Below are 21,243 nucleotides of genomic sequence, written 5' to 3' on the forward strand. Positions count from 1 at the left end.
TGTCTAGACATGTGGCACTTTTCCCACTTTTCCCACTCTACTTCAGGAATGTCCACTTGCTCAGCTTGGTCCCTCTAATGCCTAGATGTATGGGGCAGGAGCTGGCTGCTAGGATCACCGGTCTTCTCTTTCTTTCCTCCATAATGCTGATTTCTGATTTCCTGGACATCTCGCAACCAGCTCACTTCTTGGTGAAGTTCAATGCTTGCACAGAGTGAGACAGCCTGGTGTCTGTGCTGTCCGACACAACCCATTAAAGATTTTCTTAAAAGTTCTCAGGGTTTCTATGCACAGAGCCCCCCTGAAGGGAGGCTGTCTCTCCAAACAGTCGTTGCTCTACCAGCCCAGAGCCGTACACACACCCTGCACACAGGCAGCCTTGCTATTGCGTGTTTGCCCCTGCTTGCCAGCCAGCTCCTACGCGCAGTGCTGCTGGAGATCCCTTGCTAAACCGGCTTTCCATGGTTAGTTTAGCTCTGAGCAACAAACAGCCTTTCTGAAGCATCACTCCCGAATCTCGTTCCAGCCTTGCGCCACCCACACGTAGCTTGATCAAGGGAATCTAAACTCTGCTCCACAACATCGGGTGCTCGTGACTCATTTACTGCTCTGTGCAACACTCCTCTGGTTAACTCTGGACTGGAAGGATGGAGCTTTCGCTCCTTCACTACCCATTTACTTTTCTGTTCATCGCGTTTCTAGTCCTTTACCAGGTGAATCCTGCATTCAGATACTTCTGCAAGATGACCTTCTATAAGTTGTGGGTCTTCACCCTAAGCGTTCCGGTTATTATGATCAGTATTCCTCGTGGACGTAACATGGAAAACATAAAGTAAGTTGTCTGTGGCTTCTTTCTGCTCTGGGCATGGATAGAGTCAACTCGCACTGTTTTGGAGGGTCCTGGTAGTTGCACTGCAGGGGGGAGGGATTAGTTGTTCTATATTGGTGTGAAGAGTTGCCAGGCCTTGTAATTCAGAGAAGGGATGTGGGTTTCAGTATTATATCTGAGTAGGTAGAAAGAATAACGAATGATGGAAGGAAAGGATGTAAAAGGTGACATAAATTTGACAAACTACGTAATGCCAGGTAAAGTAACTTGCTTTTTTTAGTAACCTCTCCTATCTGGTCTTCCAAGCTATATTTCCCTCCTCTATGTGGCTGGTCATTCCCCTTCTAAGTTGTGTTGAGAAAGCCTCTGCAGGTGCTCTTCTCTTTCTCAACATTATTCTGAGCCAGTGCCCACCTGAACAGGCACGAGCAGACATTAACACGGTGCAGTGCTAGCGCCTGCATTGCCACCGGTGTCCCCATCACTGCTATTACAGCCCGGTGCCCCCAGGTCTGGCTGTCCCTTGCTGCCCATCCCCTCTGTCCGTCTGTTAGTGCCTCTGCAAGGAGCTGCCGGACTTACCGGGAGGCTGCGCAGCTGGGTGTACACATGCGATTAGCAGCCGTGGGCATTAGTAACTTGGGGTGTGCGTTGAGTGGGGGCTAGAAGCTGACTCTGCTATATGGCAGCACAGTAGGGGTGCAGTATATGGCAGCACTGAAGGGCTGCAGAGGCAGGATTTACTACTTCATTGTTGTATGCTGCAGTGGGAGTTCGTATCTCTTAATTGAGCATCAGCCTTTCACTTTAAGACATTTTCTTCAGTTCTTGACTTTCGTGCCCGACTTTTATTCTTTTCTTTATTTTTCCAGTATCTGTTAAAATACGGCTACCAGAATTGCAGTCTAATGTCACCCAAAGGCAAAATCATCTCTCTTACCACAGCACGGGCAATAGTGGAGTTAGATGCATGGCATGTTTATGGCAGCCTGTGTTCATGATTCAGCAAGGTGGGCAGGGAAGTGGAGTACAAACAGGTGCACTATGAATTTGGGCATTATCAAATATTTGGCTGATCCACAGAATTGCTGTAGCTGAAGTTGCTTGGCCATTGGTCTAACCTCGCTTGAAGAAAACCTACCAGGTGTATTTGTCTTCTCTAAGTGATGAGCTGAAGAGACATACTAGTCGCTGTTCTCCAAGTCACGGGTCAAATCTAGGAGTGCGCAGGAGCAGCTGTGAGATGGGCTGGTTTGGAAGAACAGTGTTTGGTTCCTTTTCCCAATTTCAGTACCTCTTTGGCTTATGTCTGCTCCCCTTTTCCAGGTTTTTGCGCATGTTATTCCTGCCACTCAAACACATCTTTGGGCTCAATGTAGTGGTGAAGGGCAAGGAGAACCTCAGGACTAAGAAACCTTTTGTCCTTGTGTTGAATCACCAGACCTCCCTTGACATTATAGGTATGTGGTGATCCTGCCTCCTGCTCCTGGCCCCAGTTGTCTGTAGGGGAGGGTAGTACAAAACCCCAAGTACCACAGGCAGAGGGGCAGGAGTGGCTGCTACATAGTCCATTACCAGCTAGCCCCGAGCCAGGGCTGTTCTTCAGGGTATTAGAGCCCAATAGCCCGATCAGCTTCATCCTTTCCAAGAGAATGGAGATGAGAGCATCAGTTGACCACAACCGTGTCATAGCTGCTCTCATTCAGTGTCAGCAATATTCCTCTTCTAAGTGGGTGGTTGGTCTGGAGACCCCCAGGATCCCTTTCCCAACATGTTTCTGATCCTATGAAGCTGGATAAGAGCTGCAGGCATGGCATCTCCCAGGGCGGAGGGCTGTAGCCCAGTATCTTGAGGAAACCTCAGTGCAGATGACAACTTGTTCTGTCCTTGTTGTCCCCTTCCAGTGATGATGGAGATACTACCAAGTCGCTGTGTGCCCATTGCAAAGAAGGAAATCCTATATATGGGCACTTTTGGCCTAGCGTGTTGGCTTTCAGGACTCATTTTCATTGACCGCAAGAAGAGGGAAGAGTCTATCACTACCTTGACAGAAGTGGCACACTCCCTGCACAAGGAAAATGTGAGTGGGGAGGACTCTGGTGAGGAGTCACTGGAAAACATGAACCCTGATGTGGCTGGAAAGGGATCTTTGTCTCTGGGCTGGGCACCGGGCAGAACGGAGTAAGAGCATCTCTGGTGGGTTCAGTGTGTTTTGTGTTCATAAAGTGCTTAAAGTGGAGGAATTGGATGTCTCTGCATGGTCAGGAGCAGACAGATCAGTCACAGGGGAGTACACCTGCGCAGTGGTTTAGAACAGTAACTGGAGGTCCCTCTATCTCAACGTCTTCTCTCCCCTGCAGTTCCGCGTCTTGATCTTCCCTGAAGGAACTCGCAATCATGGTGGCTCCATGTTGCCCTTCAAACGTGGGGCCTTCCAGCTGGCTGTGAAAGCCCAGGTGAGAGCCACTTTCCTCCTGCCCCTTGGGGTGTGGTTTGCCTACCATGGTCCACCAGCAACCAGGACTATGTGGCTTCTGATCCCTGGCTTCCCTTTGGATCAAGCACACATCCAAGAACCCAGCAGGAGCTTGCAGATGGCACAGGAGGGGGCTGTTTCTGGGACAGGTGAAAAACCTTCATGACTCAGCTTGGGAAAAAAGTGGGGGGACCTTGACAAGAGCCCTGGACATGCCTGGGGCTGAACAGACCTCTTCTATACATACTAATTTGGCAATCCATGCATTGCTGGCCTAAATACAGAGATGAAAGTGCAAAAACCAACAGCAAGGACATTGGGTGATACAGTTAAATGATCTAAATATCCCTCTGAATGCCTACTATGAAGCTGACTGGGATAATTATCAGCAAGGTGCAGGATTCACCTAAGAACACCAGTTCTGTTTTGGGGGAGGAGTGGGAAAATTTATAGATTCACTGTAGACTGCCTCCCCTCCAGGTGCCCATTATTCCTGCAGTGATCTCTTCCTACCGTGACTTCTACAACCAGAAGGAGAAGAGATTTACACCAGGTGAGGATGACTTGGTGCAGAGTGGGCTGGGTGTTGGTGCGAGCTCAGTCCTTGGAGGGAGCCATGAGGTGGGTGGGCAGAGGACCATGTGCGATGTGGAGACAGCAGCCGGACAACGCCAGTTTCTGTCTTCTCGGGAGAGGGGGGAATGGGGGATTTCAGGCATCACTTTTGCCTCTCCCCTTGGATTTCAATCATAGAATCATAGAATACCAGGGTGAAAGGGACCTCAAGGATCATCTGGTCCAATCTTTCTCGGCAAAAGCACGGTCTAGACCGTTCTCACAGCTTGCCCAATACCCATATGAGGGAACCTGGAGAAGGTCCTGCCCCTGGTCCCACCACACTCTTCTTGGATCTGCAGGTGCATGGAGAGTTGGGGACCAAAAGGCAAACATGGAGCTCTCAGTAGAAGTCATGCTAAGAACATGTCTCCTCCCAGTTACCCTGTTCTTTCCATGTTTCATCCATTTATGGTGACAAAAATTTCTGCTGGTCACTGATAAAATTTTATGGGGAAAAAAAGACGTAAGTCATGGGCTTCAGAAGGAAAATGCAGAAAAAATCTTTCAAATTCCAACAGAGAAAAGTAACCCATGCTGTTCCTCCACTTTTTTCCCTGACGCCCACCCCGAAATGGGCTTCTGCCACTTCCCACTTCCCCCAGGCCAGCCCTGCTCTTTCCTAAGGGGAGGATTTGCACCTGAAATTCTCATTCCTCCCATTGTTTGTGCCTGGGTGTAGTCATTCCTTGCAGGCAGACACCTGGAAGAGAAAATTGGTGCAAATCTTAAACACTGCATTATCTGTTTCTACTCATCTTTCACCTGCTGGGTCTATCCTGTCTCTGTTGGCCACACACCAAAGCCTTGTGGTACTGGAAGCATTCCCCCACGTGGGGGTAGATAGGAGCAGGAGCAGGGATGTCAGCCCGGCTCTGCTAGCCCGCTCCCTCCCCATCACACCCCCGCTCAGTTGGGCAACCAAGATAGAGCACTCCTCTGGGAAATCAGAGAGTAATGCACTGGGAAGGCATCTCTGGAGCAGCTGAACCTTTTGCTTTAAGCAAGACCAACTCCAAAGATAGATGAGTTTGCTCTGTGCCTTGTCCAGCCAAGTTTGGAGTAACTCCATGGAAGGAGACTCCACAACCTCTCTGAGCTTTTCAGGAAAGACTCTTTGCAGTTGCATGTACATTTGCCTTTATAATAACCTCACCCTGGGAGTTAGTGGTTAGCTGACCTCCAAGCCCTTTTCCAAATTGCTGTTAAACAGGTAGGACCTTCACTGCTGGAGAAAGAACCACAGTTAGCTTTTCCTGTACCTCCCCACTTTTCCCACCTGCAAGTTTTGCCAGGGCTGATTCTGAAGATGAGCTACACGTGGCCAAGATTTCTGCATGTTGAGCAGGCTGATCGTCAGGTCAGGACAGATCGCCACATCCACAGAGGCTCTGGGAATGCTGATGAGCTTCTGGAAAGCCCAACTCTGTGTCCAGTGTGTGCACGCTGTCATGCGTGGAGGAAGTCTAGTGCTTGCTGGAAGTTTGTTATACTCCAACAGACCCACCTTTTCAGCCCTGTCATCATTCAGCTTTTTTTGTAGGACCCAGTGAGGCATAGTAGACCCCTGCGATACCAGGCCTAGTTTTGGATGCAAGATGTGCAGGCAGGGAGCATGCCCTCTTCTTTCGTGAAGCTCTTCTCTATGCTTCTGTTTTGCCTCCCTTGCATGGCTCTGCTAGCAACACTTCTGGATCTCATTTCGTAGCACACGTGTAAAGGCATGAAAGAAAGCTAAAAAATAACATGGACACTCCCCAGATCCTCAGGTGGGTGTCTGTGCAGGCAGTGTCTTGTCTCTGCTGGCCAGAACCAGAGGGTGCAAGAGCAGAGGAGCATGATGACAGCTCCCCAGTATATTCTTCCTGTTTGCACCAGTCCATTGTTCGGGTGGTTCCCAAGAGGAGTATGACACACCTTGGCCAAACAGGGCGTCTTGGGTGCAATTTCTCCCATCCCAAAGTGTGTTTCTGGAAGGAGGGACTCTGCTGAATTTCATAGATATAGACCAGAGCATGGCCAGTTCGATGTGTTGTATTACAGACATCTCATTCTCTTTGTCGTGATCCAGACGGACCCTGAGGTCTTTCCACTGTGAAAACTTATTCAATATGAATCATTGCATTGAATGTATTTGGGAAGAGATTCACCTGTTTCTGTATTTATGGTTTTTGTGGCCTCTGTGGATGGGAAAAGTCTGGTTTGGGTTTTTGCTGTGTGCATCTGGGACATGGCTGAGTTGCTGCACAGCTGTGGTGTGTGAAAGAGGGCACTTCCCTTCATTTCTGTCCGGTTCTTTCGTTTGTTCTGATCCCGCTGCTATATCTTCTCTTGCTCTTCTTCACCACTCACATATTTCCTCCCCCCCTCTCTGACCCTCCTGTCTCACTCTTCCAGGGAAAAGCATCATCCAGGTCCTGCCAGAAGTGGAGACTGTTGGCCTGGGCCCAGACGATGTTCCCAAGCTGACTGAGCAGGTCCGTGACTCTATGCTTACCGCCTATCAGGGGATATCAGGAATGACGAACGGGGCTTCCCATTAGCGATCCTAGCTTCCAGCTCCAGCTGTCTGTGTAGCAGCTGAGGGGGGAGAGCATAGCAACCACGAGAAGATCTGGAAGCAGAGGCAACTGTGGATTGCAACCCTGACATATCAGTGACATGCAGAACATCCACAAAAGAAGAAAAGCTTGTAAGTGGAGGTGGTGAAATGGTTGCCATGTTCCTTCCAGAGAACTGTGCCACCTGCATGGGCAGACACACGGTGGGTAGCTGGACATTTCTTTGTAAACATAACCCTGAGAACTTCTCTCCAGCTGGACCCCAGGCAGAGCCGGACCCTTCCTGTGAGCATCTTATAATCAACTTTTCCTATTCCAAACCAACAAGGTGGAGGCATTTCTCCCCGAGCCATCCTGCCTGGGGAAGTGGCTGTCCTGGGGTTGCCACATTCCCCTGGAAACACACTCAGGAGAAGGCACCGTCTCTTCCCTCTTTCTGTGGGTGGACTTGGAAAGTACCTCTGCCAGGAGAGGGGAAAGCCAAGGCAGCTTTGGGAGAGGGAAATTAAAGACCTTACACATATCTGCAAGGGTTGGTGGTTTCTTCGTTTTTCTTAGCCTTCCTTTTAAGCAAAGCAAGATTTTGCTTTCAGTGGTTAAGCAGAGCTTGAAAGTGTGAGGGGAACATGCGTGGGGACTGAGAAACCAGAGGCAAACAGCAGAAATGTTGCTTAACATCTTTGCTGTGCCCTGATAATCTCATGATTTTTGACACAACCTATATATTTTTCAGTCCAAACACACTCCAGGAGCTGCAGCTCCTGATTTCTGAGTATTGCCTGGTTTTGCCCTGTCTTCTATGTGTCAGAGGATGGCATCTTGCCTTCCTCTGCCCAGGGTCACCACAGCCTTTCCCCACTCCCTACATGCTGGGGGCTCGTGGATCAGCATGGTCCCCGTGCTCCATCGCTCACCCGGGGCCCTGGCAGCCGTGTGGGTCTCCTGCGGGCCCCCTGGGCCACGGGCGGGCAGCACGGGGCGCTGGGCTGAGGTGGGCATGACTTGCCAGCACACCCCCACCAAAGCCTGCATGCAGGTGCTGTAGCTGTGGGATTTTACCATCTCCTTCATTAGTCCTCATCAGAGAGGCACCTACTCCACCCAGAAGCTTCACTCATGACTCTACCTTAGGCTGCTGCCTTCTTGCTCCCAGTCCCCTCCTTCCCTCCCGGTTGTGCCAAGGAGAGATGGAAATTTAATATGATTTTTACATGTTTGGTATGTATTGACTTAATACGGTCTTGGGAGTGATCATCCCAGGCAGATGATTAATTTTTAGCCCTAATGCCTGTGGTTTGCATACCAACCAGCTTATGGTTTGCGTTTTATGCTGATACATTTAGCTATAAACCATAGCCAAAAAATGTTCTGTACACATGCTTGACATACCAGAATTGATGCCAAATGTAGATGAGTGCTTACAATGTATTTTATTACCGCCCAGCACACCCAAACACACACATGTTCACTATAGGATTTAAATAAAGATGTCTCTAGGCTTCAAGATGCAGCTGCCATTCTCCAGTATCTTCAAAGACTGAAATCTCACTGCTAATTAGAAACAGCCTAAACAGTTTACGCTCTTGTGCAAAAGAAGAAGGAGATAAGGAAAGTTTTGATAAAGATTACATGAACTTCCGAATTTCTGAGCAGATACAAAGGATAAGGAATTTGATTTTGAAATGCAAGCATGCCAACCTCCAGATTTGACACCCATTCAGGATGGGAAGTAAAAAATTTGTCTTGATTGTGCCTTTAGAAAGTCATAAAGCATCCAGCACCTAACCAAGTCTTGCACACCTCTGAACATTTTTTTAGGGCAAAAAAATGTCATTACCCCTCTGTCTGAAGACTAACATTACTGGAAGCTTTTACAAATAAATGATATAAAAATCACAGTATAACAAATAAAACAGTAGACGTAGTCTTGAGCTCCTCTCTGGGAAATCATGTGCCAAGGTTCAGTTGACAGCAGTCAGCTGAGCGTGATGTGCAGGCAGCAGTTTCCCAAGAGCAGCTCGGTGCCACCATTAGGAGTTTCCAACGCTGGTCTGATGAGCAGAATTAGAAACTGTTAATGAAGCAAAAAAAGCTACTGAGAGGCAGAAAGTCTTTCCGGGACACACAATTTCTCCCCACATTTTCATTTGACTTCATAGCTTAAAATAGTCACTGGTGAATGGGTAATTGAGTACCAGGTCACCCCGTATCCTTGTACCTCCAATGCACCGCGGTGCTTCCAGCCTTGTCAAAAGGTACCTCCAGTGACCTAACATCTGACAACCCTTTGGACGAGTGCTTTTGGGGCAATTTCTTGGCACTTGAAAGGGTTAAACTTTTAGCAGTTGCTTTTTAACACCGTGGGATTTCACTGTCTCTGGGTTACGCAAACACAGTTCAGCTTCCTCCCAGCCTGGTGATAAAAGAGCCACGGGAAGCAGCTCAGCAAATTTTAGTGACCGTAAGACTAAGTTAATAAAAGAAATCAGGAAGCCTCTATTGTTTAGAGAGGTGAGCATCAGCTGGACTCTGTTCCTAAAGAATGGGGTGAAGTCACCATAATTTAGCCTTTATATCAACTGCAAATGTCTCTCTTAAACAGCAGTGTCTGTCTCAAATACAGTTAATCAAACTCAGTACAGGAACTCACGGAGATGCTTTGTGGTCTGTGCCTTGCAGTAGGTGATCCCCAGCTATTGTGATCATTTACAAATGGGTTGCCAGAAGGAAAAATTCAATCCAGTTCATTCTGCTCAGGCCATACCTGTCTCCTGCAAGTTTCTGTTCTCCCTACATTATTTCCAACTGGGAGAGCCCATGCCAAAAATATATCAGTAGGAGGACACAGCTAGTTCATCATCTCTTATATGAGGACACTGTTTTACTGTTTTTCAGGATGTGGTGCATCATAATCTCTGACTATGCGTATTAAACTACTGATGTGTCAGGCCATACAGTCTCAAGACAACTCCAGATATACCTTAAAATGCTTTAGACCTTTAGGGAAGGCAAGGGGAGAGCAGCAAAGTAAGAATTTGGAGCAGGTTGGCTAATTCTGATTGATTTCTTCATGGACACTCTTCCTGTGAAGGAAGACTCCAGTTGTCCTGGAATAAGGTGCTTAGAGAAGGACACGTTCACAAGGACCAGAACAGACTGGATTTTCAGGGATTTCCCATCTAGCTGAAGAGAAAGAGGCAGGCTATTAAGGGATGATGAAGGTGATGGATTGCAAGGAGACAACAATGTGCTAACAACACATCTGCCTCCAGTGGTGTCTGAGTGGGGCTGAATGGATGGTCAAGGTCTTTTTGGGGGCAGAGTCACTGTGATGACTTTAATTCTTTTATTTCTTTAGGCGCAGGAGAGTCTGACCTTGTAGGACGTTTATTATTTTTGACAGACCTCAGACAACTGCTTACCTTTTGTGCCACTCTCAGGCTCATCTTTCCAGGGTGAGAGGTCGAGCGCATCGATCTCATGGCAGTCAACAAAGTTCTCAGGATAACTGTTGACCTTGAACACATCCCTGGGTATCTTTTTGATACGAGTATTGTCACAGATCACCTTCGACAGAGAGATTTTTCTCAGTGCATGCAACTGCTGCAGAGTGAAAACTCCTGGGTTCTCCCACCAGAATCTGCAATGATATTTTCAGAAGAAGTTTATAGTCTCCTTGAAGGTGTTTGGTGCTGGTTACTTGCCAAGATGGGAATGTGGCCAAGGTGAGTCTCTGATCAGGTCCACCTTGATTTATCAGGCAGCTAGCACACCCTTTTGGAAAGAGGTGTCTCCAGGCACGGCCAGGTCTGGATTCTGCCACTCGTGCAGAGAGCCTGCCTCTTCCATGCAACATCACCGGGATGCTGGGACACAATGATGTGACTAATCCTCCCCTTTTGTACCATGAGAGCAAATGTTGCCTCAGGCAGAGACTACTGCAGATCATCCCTGGCCTGGAGCTGGTGCTCCTCAGCCGCATGGGTCTGTAGGAATGTGCTGCAAAAAAGAGCCCTTTCACAACTGGGCTAAAATCAAGGTGTCAGCCTTGCCGGGAGCACTCACTGGTGTGTTGGAGATGGGCTGGATTAGTGTGTTGCATGAAATGTTGGATTTTTTTCCCATAATAAATGCCATGGGTCAGGTTTGCTCTCAGAGCTACCTACCTGTCCCCGTCACGCAGGTTCCTGAACTGGGTGCCAATGATGCAGGCCAGGAGGGGTCCAACTCTGCCCTGGGGAACAAAGGGCTCTGCGATTGCCCCAATCCAGAGGTCAATATTGTCTGGCGTCCCATACAAATCTATGAACTTCTTGGCCAGTTTGGAATTGCCTAGCACCTCAGATAATGCACTTACGTCTTGAGGCTGGGAGAGCCCACAGAAGCACCTCCAGGCATTGTAACCTGCAAAAGCAGGAACAGCAGCTGCTCAGGACCCACATCTCCCCACCATCTGCCTAGGCTCAGGAGCTAAACAGACCCCTTAGCCCATGAGCAATATCTGCTTCTTCTCATAGCATTAGAGGATCTGGAAGACATTATTGCCTAGACAGTCACAACAAATGCCATGTTTTCAAAAGTCCTTTTTGCATGCACACACTAAACTAACAATTTGGGTTGTCTTTGCACGTGACTACAAGTTCATCGCATCCTGTCGATTAGAGCTATCTAGTGCTGAGGGTGAATGCTCCAGTCTTTGCAGTTTTGGGAGGAAAAATTTCTAGGATCAAAGTCCTAGAAAAGAGCAACATTTGGTTGTGCTTAACCCAAGAGCACCCGTTCTTCTCCAGCGCCTGGAAGCAATCATATCTGTGGGTGCAAGCCACTTCTGCTCAGAGCTCTGGGTTGTCTGAAGATACAAAATAAGCATTGATGGGCAAAGAACAAAGCACAGATGGTCTGTCTAGCCCATGTGAACTTGGTTGCTTGCGTCTGTACCCCACATGCTCTCTCTTTGCAATACACCATTGTTTCTACCCCTCTTTATTACATTATCCCAACTACCATCTTTGCTTTCCAAGCCTTTTGTCCTTGTCTTAAATCCTTCAGAAAAACACCTTCATAATACAGTGATCTTTTCTTCCCTTTTCCTTTGCCCTCAAATCAAGGTACTGTTTCTTCCTATTGATATGGAAAAAGCTTAGTACCTTTGTGGAACTACTATGAACAGCAGAAGAAAAAAGAGTATCATTCACAGGACGTGTGGACTTGCGTCTCCTTACCTGGAAGGCCATGGTCTCTTCCCCGTTGCATGTTCAGGGCTGCTAGATCCAGACCCATTATCTCTGTCTGTTCAAAAAGGTGGTTCTGGAGCTCATCAACAAGCATTTGATTCTGCTTCATCAGTTTTGCATGATCAACCACCATGCCCCGTATCAGTGGGTCAATGCCACCTGCATTCGTTGCAAATCAGGAAAAGACTTTTTGTACCAAGTTCCAGCTTTGATGTCCATTTTGTGCAGCTGAAACAGTGCTGCATTAGGTGTCTTTTCTATTCTGGGCTGTGTGGGGTTCACCTAGCTCCGTATTTCCATTTCAACATATACTGGTGCATATGTACACACCTGCATATGCCAGCAGATGAGACCTCCCTTTGGTAACTAGATTCCTCATCCCTTCCCACCTCCATCCCTCAGCCTTCCCTTCTGCTGCCCTAAATCCACTTGTTGCCCACCTGGGCCTCCAGGTCACTTTCTGCAGAACTGCTCCTTAGCCTGTCAGTCCCCAGCATGTACTGATACTGGGGTTCTGCCCAAGGTTTAGGTTTTGCAATTGGTTTTGTTTATAATTAGCTATTAATTGACAAATATTTATTAAAACGTTAAATACAACGATAGAATCAATTCATGCCTGTTTGTCTATGTCTTTTTCATAGCCATTAAGAAGACAGTGTTAGTAAAACACAGGAAAATTCGTTGCACGTGTGTATTTTGGTACGTTTTCCGTAATTAGTTAGATAACTCATTTTGGAAGAGACATTTGTCTCCCTTGGAAAGATTCATGCCTGCAGACATCGGTTGTATAAGAGCAGGAGCCCATCACTCCCTTTAAAGTCATGAAGGGAGATGGCCACCACTAGGAAGCAATTATGCTGTCTTAGCTCGGTTAAGAGGGATGCATCACCCTCTGGCAATGTCTACTAATTATGGGGAGATATAACAGCTTAGATTGACCTAAATTTTGGTTGACTGACATGTGGCACCATGAATCTCATGCCTCCTGGAACAGCATGAGCAGTTGCACTATTTGAGTGAATGTGCAACGCTCACACTGTCGGGTCTCGCTGAGCCGAGATGTACCTGAGAAGGAGGTTTAATCTGTTACATATTCTGGTTATTTACTGGCATGTTCAGAATATGAATGCAATTATCGTGCAATGAAGTGAGGAAGATAACACTGAAAAACTATGCAAAAGAAGCTACAGAACTGTACGCTCTGATGCAAAATCCTGCTCCAGTGTGGCTGTTTCTGCGGGAGCTGGTGCTTGATAACATTTAATAGTTGCAGTATAAGAGCACGTAATTTTTGGCAGGGCTCCTTTGCCTGGGTGCAACGCAGAACCAGTGTTAGGCTGTGTTTGGTGACAATTCTGCAGGACTGTCCTGCTGCCCCACATTTAGCAGACCACCGATTTGTCTGCAGCCCCTTGGGTAGACGTCATGAGCACCTTCCAAGCTGAATGGCGCTGTAATTTGTGTGAGGCCAGCTAAATAAATGGAGCTAAAGCAGTTTTTGGAGTCTAGGCTCATGTGTCTTACCAGCTGACCTCCACCTGCGTGTCTGCTTCAGGACCAGACCAGGACTGCTGGCTGCCCCACGTTCTTACCTTCCATTATAATTCTCCACGTAGCACAAAAGGTCAAATGAAGAGGGACATGGGAGAATGAACCTAAAGGCTGAAAACTGTCATCCAAACGGGATACAAAAGGCTGTACTGACGTATGACCAAATCGGAAAGCCAGGGAAAAAACATTTGAGACTGTAGGATCCACATTCCCATTGTAGCCACTGTACAAAGGGATCCACTTGCTGGTCTCCTCCCCAAGCAGAAGCGGGAGGTAATCTCTGTATGTTATTATCTGAAAAAGCACAAAAGCAGAGCAAGTTGTCAGCAGCTGTAGCAGAAATGTCATCAAAGTCAAGTGCACAGCATGAACATGGACTCTCCGTCCAGTAGCAGAGCTCACTGAGATCTTCAGAAAAAAGAGCTGTAGCAATGACGTGAGTTTGGCATAATATATTAAAATTATTTAATATAATAAATAACTGATAAATTGGTAAAACAACGGATAAAAAAATCTCTGGATACCCGTGCTGTCTCAGATGGACCGTCCTTATTCACAATTTTCGACTTCCACAAATAACTCCACTAGATCTGCAAAGCATGGTTTTCCTCCTTTTCCTGGAGGATGTGGATGATAAACAGCGAGCAGTGATCAGTACCTGGTTTATGGCACCTACAATCTTTCGACTCTCTTGGTAAAGCTTTTCTCCATCCCAGTGAGGATTTAATTTCCTCAGCTCTGTAACCAGGCGGTTGTGTTCTCGTAGAAAGACAGTGTGCAGTGCAGAAAGTCCCAGGTTTTCAGTTACCCGTTTGTCACCTACAAACGAAAATATTTTAGGAATTTTGTAAATTGCTTTTTATTTCAGCAGCAGCTTTTTGTGTTAGGACAGACGAGTAACAACTGATAGTCAGTGTTACTGTCAGTAATGCTCATGGTTAATCTTCACAGCAGTCATCATTCATGCCAGATATTTCTTTCCAGCACAGATATAAACATTCTCCAAACCATTCAGCCAAAACCCTTGGAGAAGAGGCTTTGGACAATTTAAACTGTATTGTACATGGTCATGAAGCAGCTGTAAATGTCCCATTTTGTGAAAAACATCATGTCTGCCTTCCTTTCGTACCTCAAGGATACAATCTTCTTTTATATCAGTGCTGTGAATGTTTGGTTTTGAAAATTTTTCTCAGTTCACCCAGGTTGTAAACACCTCTGAGAGATTTGTGAACGTGCCTTCAGCAGAGATGCTGAGAGAAAACCGGAGGGGATGCAGTGAAGACCCTCTGACAGCTGATGGAAGAAGCACTGAGTGTCTCCTCACCCAGCAAGGAGCTCTTCTTGTGTGCAGGGAATGAGAAAATAATGTGCAAAGGGACATATTTGTATTCTTATGGCTGACTTTGCAAGCTTCACATTTATAATTTTTTTTTTAATGTTGTGCCTATGATGGCTCACTTCCCATTTTAAAAAGTTCTGTGTTTTGAGTCATCAGTCTGTTTAACTTTCAGACAAACTTCTAGACTTGTCTTCTGATGTAGGTTGGGATATTTGAAATACTAAAGGTTTAGAATGTGGTACCAGGGAGAGTTAACTAAATATTGATTAAGATCATTTAATTGTTGGTATTGATTGAGTTGAAAACTGAATGGTGAATTCTAGGTAAGAGGGGGGAAAAAAGTCACTGAGAAGTTTTAAACACTGGTGGTTATTCTATTGAAAATTTCTCCTACCTTTGAAAAGGGAGGATGATTTGCTGTAACTCTTTTGGGAAATTAAAACAAAATAATTTTTGTGTTCAATTATTCTTCTTTTTTAATTTGGGAGCGGGTCCCCTGTCTTTCACCTTACACAATCATGTCTTGCAGTGCCTCATAGAAATATAAAGAAACATCAGACACCTGATCATAATGATCCTTTTTGACTTTATGGGCCACTGAAAACTACTCCACAGGTGCACCTTACCTGCTATAAAACAGGGGATGTTCATGCTCTCATTGGTGAGAACACAAACACTTTTCGTTTTTTTCTCAAAGGGCAACAATTCCAGCCCTGCATCAGTAAAATTCTGGTTCACAGCCATCAAACCCAGCTGGTTTGTCTGATTTCTAATACTCTTTGCCACAGAGTCTTCACTGCCGTACACTGTGCTGGCATCGATGAACGAGCTGACGGCGTTGATCTGCTCACGAGTAAACGTCCTGGGATTGCACACGGACGCTGACTGGATGAACGGCATGCAAGAGTTTGACCTCAGCATCCGTGGGTCATCGGGGGGAAACTAAAGAAAACAAACATAAGCAGTGCCTCAGAAAGTCATGTGGTTTTGTATTTACTGTCTTAAGAAAGTCAGGGTACCTTAATCGGGAAGCAAGGGGACTTGAAGGCACAATCAGTCTCACAGTGAAGCTCCGGGCTCACTCCTGCACCGCTGGAAGGGGATAAGTCTACATCGTGGATGAGCCACTGGCCCCAGTGCATAAAGACAAGAGAGAGCTCTTGATCTTGAGTGATGTTCTCATTGGCTGTGTGAGCAATTTCATTCGACACTTTTCGAACCTGCAGAAAATCAAAATGAAAATGTGTGTGACAATCTCTACCGAAGTGAATTTACCTCTCAACATAACACCACTATGAGATCATGCATAACATGATTTTAGATAAGCTCATAAGAGTTAATCATGGCATTAACCAGACCCATGCCATGCCCCAGCTCTATCAAAACAGATGTGATAAGTAGCATCCTCTGACTCCACAGTCGTTCAGCCAAGCCCAGCTTCATGGAAAGCCTTTTACAGCTGAAACTGACGTACGTGCACACATCCAGAAAGTCAAGAAGATGGCTGAGGAACACCCAAGCCTTATGGTTTGTATAAACGTCCTGGTGTATCTGAGCACACTGTGGTGTTGTCTGCATCAAACCTTGGGATGCACACTTCTGAAAATGTTATGTTGTCCATGCTTTAGGCTTAGTGAAGTATTCACAACCATTTTGCTCATGTCTGTCACCAGCAAAAAACATCACCCCAAGCCATAACTCAGTTGTAGAAAACAAGCCTCAAATTAGCACCTGAGATCAGAGGAAAGGATCAAGCAATTTACACTCTAGATGTTGCCACTGTTTCATTTCTGATGGAGGCACTGAGGGCAGTGTCCACTACTGTTATCTGGACAAGAATAACAGTTCTCACCAGCGGGAGTGGAAATCCATTGTACAACTTTCCTTCATTTGCTCCTCTGGGAACAGACACTCCATCTTCATACGCTGCAGGGAGCCAGCGAGCAAAAGCGCGGTTCGAGGACCCCAGATGAGAATGCTCTCTGGGGCATCACAAGAAGAAAAGCCAACACCGATATTATTTCAAAAATGAACAGGCTTGTAAAGACTAACGATTTGCAGCCCTTTAATGCATGTCTGATTACTCTGGTAACAGAGGTGCTAGTCAGAAAGTAAGGGCATTATTTACTGAGAAGTAAATAATACCAAGATTATTACTGCAGAGAAAAATGAACTTTTTTTATATAAAGAAAAGGTTCCTCATGCCATTATATGAATTTTATTTGGCATTTAAATCTCTGTAGCACCTCTGTCTCCACTGCTGCTCCACACAAAATCAGTTTCACAGTAGGGCCATCACCAATGATCAGGGGGTGGCCATGCCTTTGTCCAGCTGAGGGCTGGAAGCTTCCAAGGATGAAGATCCTCCACCTCTGTGGGGACCTGTGCCAAGGCTGACCCTTCAGGAATTTTTTCCCCATGTCCAACACAGAACTTCCCAAACTGCAATCTGCAGCTGTGGCCACCTGTTATATTTGCCTCATGCTGCTCAGAAGAATCTGAATTGGTAAACTCAGCAACACTTGTTCAGAAGAACAATAATGCTGATTGAGCCAATGATCTGCGGCCCTAAGGACACAGAAACACAGGTTATTTTGGGGAAACCTGAATATCAGCTGGTGCACAGCAACTTTCTGTGTTTAAGCTCTTAAATCCACAAAACCTAGGTAATGCCTGCCTATACTGAAAAAGGAGCGGTAAACCCAGAATTTACAGCAGTGTGATGTGAAATAAGAGCATGCCCTAGAATAATTGCCACCCCATGACTGAAGCAATTCCATTAAATATTAAGAACCCAGTACCACCATGGCTCTTTTTTTGGTTGCTATTACTGTCCTTGCAGGCAGAATTTTGCAAAATATTCCAGTGCTATCTTATGGTGTGTGTCTCAAGCTGAGCAAGATCCTTGTAAAAATGTTAACATATCGCAGAGTCCCCTCGCTTCCGAGTGCCGTGTTATCTCACTGGCAGCCCACTGGATTAGCAAGCCCAAGGACAGCCCTACCCTGAGCCTAAAAGTCAGCGTGGACGCTGCTGTCCTTGGGGAGCTGATGGCTCTGGGGTCTGTGGGTAAAGGTACAGACTGACTGTAACACTAGCACCGTGAGCGTGAGCTCCCTGCGCGTGTGATGCAGAGTCTTCACATCTGGCACATCTGTTTCATGCAGATGCACATCGGATGCAAGTCCCACTCAGACTTGGGGGCTGGAGTTTGCACACCAGGCAGCAAATCTACGGCAGAACAGGACAGCGAGCTTTGACTTCCAAGTATTAGGCTAGAAATTTTGCCATCTTCTGGTCAAAAAAAAAGCTAACAAGGGAATAAATAAATGTATGATCCCAGGTTTGAACCAGGAGGGAAGCTATGTGCAAAAAGCTGAAAACCCCTTTTTTTCAGATTAAGTATACACAATACACGAAGCTAGAAGAGCCAAGAATTAAAGTCTTATTTACTTCCCATCCTTATGCATCACAACAGTAGCCACACAGGTATGTTGGTAGCTGAATATTTTCATATGAACCAGCCTGGGGAAATTAGTATTATCCATGCTACAGAAGAGTGGAGGGGTGATTTCCTGGAGCCTCAAGCTGAGTGAGAGGCTGGTTGTCATAGCCCCAAAATCTGCTTTCCTCAACTTTTCACCTCTCCCCACCCCAAGAAGTCCCTTCCTTCATCCAAAGCAGCACATAGAGGGCAACGGGCTCAAATCTGAAATTTTCAAGAAATGACATCAGGCATAGGTAGAAATGAAACTTCTGTTATAGGCACCACTAAAATGAGCATTTCACTCTTCTTGCCCTGTTGAAACATACTTAGACAAATGCCCTGAAGCCATCTACTCTGGGTCAAAGTACAGACTTGAGACTCTCCTTGTCCACACACAAATCCTACCTGTTGTTGCACTCCCCAGTAATGGTCCGGTAAATGTCATGCTTTGGGCATTTAATGGAACGAATCTGATAGTCACAGCCGGTTTCTTTGGAAATCATCTCCTTCTGTTTTCTGTCTAGTAGGTCTGCAAGAGAAACCATGCAAAATAACATCTGCTCTTACTCATTTTTATTTTAGCTTCTCGGTATTCTAGGTCAATGTTTGAGTCAGCTGAGTCAGAGCTATGGATATATAACATCTGGATTTGAATCGTTAATTTGGTGCCTAAACCCTTTGGTGGATCAGCTCTCACCTCTGGGCTAGGGAAACTGGGTTGGCATGGAACAACTTTCCAGGGGAATATGGGGAGCATCATCACCAGCAACATTTTACCCTAGGCTGGGAACAAAATTATGAGCATGCAGAGTGGTACAACCTGGGCAAGTGGGTGTCAGGACCAGAAGTGGAAGACGGGCTTCTGTTCTCAGCGGTCAGGGTCTCCTGGTATCCAGCGTGTTTTGTCCCAGGTTTATCACACTTACTGTTAGGCTCTTTTTATCGTCAAAGACAGGCACTGCCAAAGATGATGATTAAAACACCAGGTGGTCTGGTCTGCCTCTGAGCATGCTTAAAGTCTATTCACCTGGGGCTGTTGTAGGGAAGGGTTTTATCACCAGTTATTTGGATCGTGGCAGAGCTGCCCTCTGACACTCCCGCTGTGGTAGATTTTCTGCTCTTAGCTATTTGTAAGACGTTTTGATCTGAACCACATTACCTGTAACATTGCATCTCCATTTCCCAGAGAAATGCAGCTTTTTTTTGAGGAGTTCCAAAGTAGTTTCCAAGTAATCAGCAGCACGGACTGCACATCTGGTTCTTCCTACTGGGTCCTTTAAGTGCTTCAGGAAATCCATTGGGTTGGCAACCTTTTCCTCTAGTTTTCTCTTTAAGCTGAACATAAAAGAGTCCCATGAAATGCCTTCTCTGAAATCAGACCTCCTCTGTCATGCTAGGCTGGGTGTACTCAGACAGCACTGCTGGGTCCCAGGCAGGCTCTGCTCACCTAGGAGAAGCTGGCTGTTCATCAGCTTTCCACATCATCTCAGGCAGATTTTGGCAAACAAATAATTATGATCCCCGATTTCAAGTTTGCATTATGTCCTTGTCACAACAAATTTTGTTATATCATGGGAAAAGCCAGATCAGTGGAAAACTGAGTTATTCAGTGACTGGTTAAAATTATACATTTACTATGTCACAAGATATGTTCTGTGACCAGAGACACAACCTTGGTCCTGTTGCTTCTCTTCCTGGTCTCATGGCTCTTTCTTGCACAATGAAAAACCTTCTGTAGGTGGGTGGACAGAGAGACTCCACCCAAAGCATCCTGCTACCTGGAACCAGCTTTTTGGAACAATACACGGAGGGATACCTGGGTTTTGACTTCTACTGAAACTTATTTGTGACAGGGTGCTCATCTGCACAACTGTCTCCTGACTGTGGTCCTTCTGGAGAGGGGCAGAACTTCAGCAGCTAGGAGAGGACTCAGCATGTGTTCAGCATGACCACTATGGACTACTGAGAGGTGCCCATGGCAGTGTAGGTGAGGACGCAATAGCTGCGGGTGATGAAGCTATCATCCCTGGGGACGGGACACTAGAATCCAGCCAAACTGAGCGAAAGATTCTCTCCAACTATGACAGGGAGAGCCCTTGAACAAAGGCGTCTCCATAATAAATATGCATTGGAAAACAGAAGAAACACACGTATATTTTCTCTTATTTCCTTATAATGTTGGGGCTCTCATGCAAAAAGGACTCACCTTTTGCGGGCATGTAAATATGCTGTGTCTACCAGCTGCCTAGCTTCACTAATGCTGCTCAGAAGAGATGAGTCTGATAGCACCTCTGAGTCCTCTATTAAAAAAAGAAGAAAAAGCAGAACTTGAGGATACTTTGTAATGTACACCAGGAGCTACACTTCCCACCCCATAGCTGGGTGCTGGGTGCACTGATTCGCTTTACACGCAGTTCCCACTGTGTGTTAGGTGCTACCTGGACACCTTTGTCTGTGCTCCTCTTGCTCATCTGCTTCACCCCATTGCTGAGGTCCTGAAAGTCACAGGACAAGTGATTGTAAAGCGGTACTTTATTATCCATTTCACAGAATTGGCTCTGATGGCTTTGGGAGGCTTTTAGGGAGTTATTTTTCACCCTTCTTTTTGAATCTATTCTTCGCTGTAAGAAGGGACATGCATAGAAGAAGCCAAATATATGATCTGTGACCCAGCTGCCCTGTCATAAAATGGTCACACAGGAAGACCTGTTGGTTAAATAGGCAATTCAAGTTTCTTAGGCATTGACTTCACTGTTAGCGGGTCAATCTACAGGACGTTTCAATTTTATGTTGGAGCTATATCTAATTAGGAACTCAGACTGAGTTTTGACTCACACCCTTACAAGCACAGTAGCAGAAGAATGAGAAACAGAAACTTACTATTTAATGAGGATTCCAATGCTCCGACTAAGTAGAGAGTGATGACGGATCCTAAAAGAGTAATTCTTGGTTTTATGCCTGGAGAGAAATGCAACATAAATCTTCTGAATGGGCAGGGCTTCACTGAAGCATCAGAAGAGATTGACAGGTTTGGTTTGTATGTTTCTTTCAGGATCCAGGAATAAAATACAGCACCCCTCTGATCAGGTCCGTAGGTGGGACTCCGGCTTGCAAGGGCCGTAGCTGTAGGTGTTGGCAGGACACAGGGACA

General features: G+C 46.2%; 2 protein-coding genes across 2 annotated transcripts in view; one reads left to right on the plus strand and one right to left on the minus strand.

The window, feature by feature from the left end:
* LOC142090717 (eosinophil peroxidase-like) overlaps positions 1-7,009 on the plus strand; it is a 31,986-nt gene extending 24,977 nt beyond the window's left edge. The window contains exons 14-19 of the mRNA XM_075169056.1: positions 703-832; positions 2,156-2,289; positions 2,734-2,909; positions 3,190-3,285; positions 3,786-3,858; positions 6,318-7,009. Of these exons, the coding sequence (XP_075025157.1) occupies positions 703-832; positions 2,156-2,289; positions 2,734-2,909; positions 3,190-3,285; positions 3,786-3,858; positions 6,318-6,463 (755 nt within the window). The 3' untranslated portion in view covers positions 6,464-7,009. The remainder of the gene's footprint in view (positions 1-702; positions 833-2,155; positions 2,290-2,733; positions 2,910-3,189; positions 3,286-3,785; positions 3,859-6,317) is intronic.
* Positions 7,010-7,902: 893 nt separating this feature from the next.
* Positions 7,903-21,069, minus strand: LOC142090790 (myeloperoxidase-like). Its single transcript, XM_075169154.1, has 14 exons — positions 20,976-21,069; positions 20,799-20,804; positions 20,299-20,392; positions 19,252-19,427; positions 18,498-18,621; positions 16,458-16,587; positions 15,625-15,825; positions 15,232-15,547; positions 13,925-14,085; positions 13,308-13,560; positions 11,704-11,874; positions 10,648-10,885; positions 9,904-10,121; positions 7,903-8,552 (listed from the first exon to the last, which is right to left on the minus strand). Exons 1-14 carry the CDS (start codon positions 21,067-21,069, stop codon positions 8,512-8,514), a joined length of 2,223 nt encoding a protein of 740 aa, XP_075025255.1. The 3' UTR covers positions 7,903-8,511.
* Between the last annotated feature and the right edge of the window lie 174 nt (positions 21,070-21,243).

Source organism: Calonectris borealis, chromosome 19, assembly GCF_964195595.1.
Source record: "Calonectris borealis chromosome 19, bCalBor7.hap1.2, whole genome shotgun sequence".
Taxonomy (NCBI): domain Eukaryota; kingdom Metazoa; phylum Chordata; class Aves; order Procellariiformes; family Procellariidae; genus Calonectris; species Calonectris borealis.

Coding starts and splice junctions, on each gene's coding strand:
- LOC142090790 (XM_075169154.1), bottom strand. CDS start 21,069: ATGTTGCATTTCTCTCCAGGCATAAAACCAAGAATTACTCTTTTAGGA. Junction 19,428..20,298: donor TATTTACATGCCCGCAAAAG/GTGAGTCCTTTT, acceptor TTTTATGTTCAG/CTTAAAGAGAAAACTAGAGG. Junction 16,588..18,497: donor ACTGGGGAGTGCAACAACAG/GTAGGATTTGTG, acceptor GTGATGCCCCAG/AGAGCATTCTCATCTGGGGT.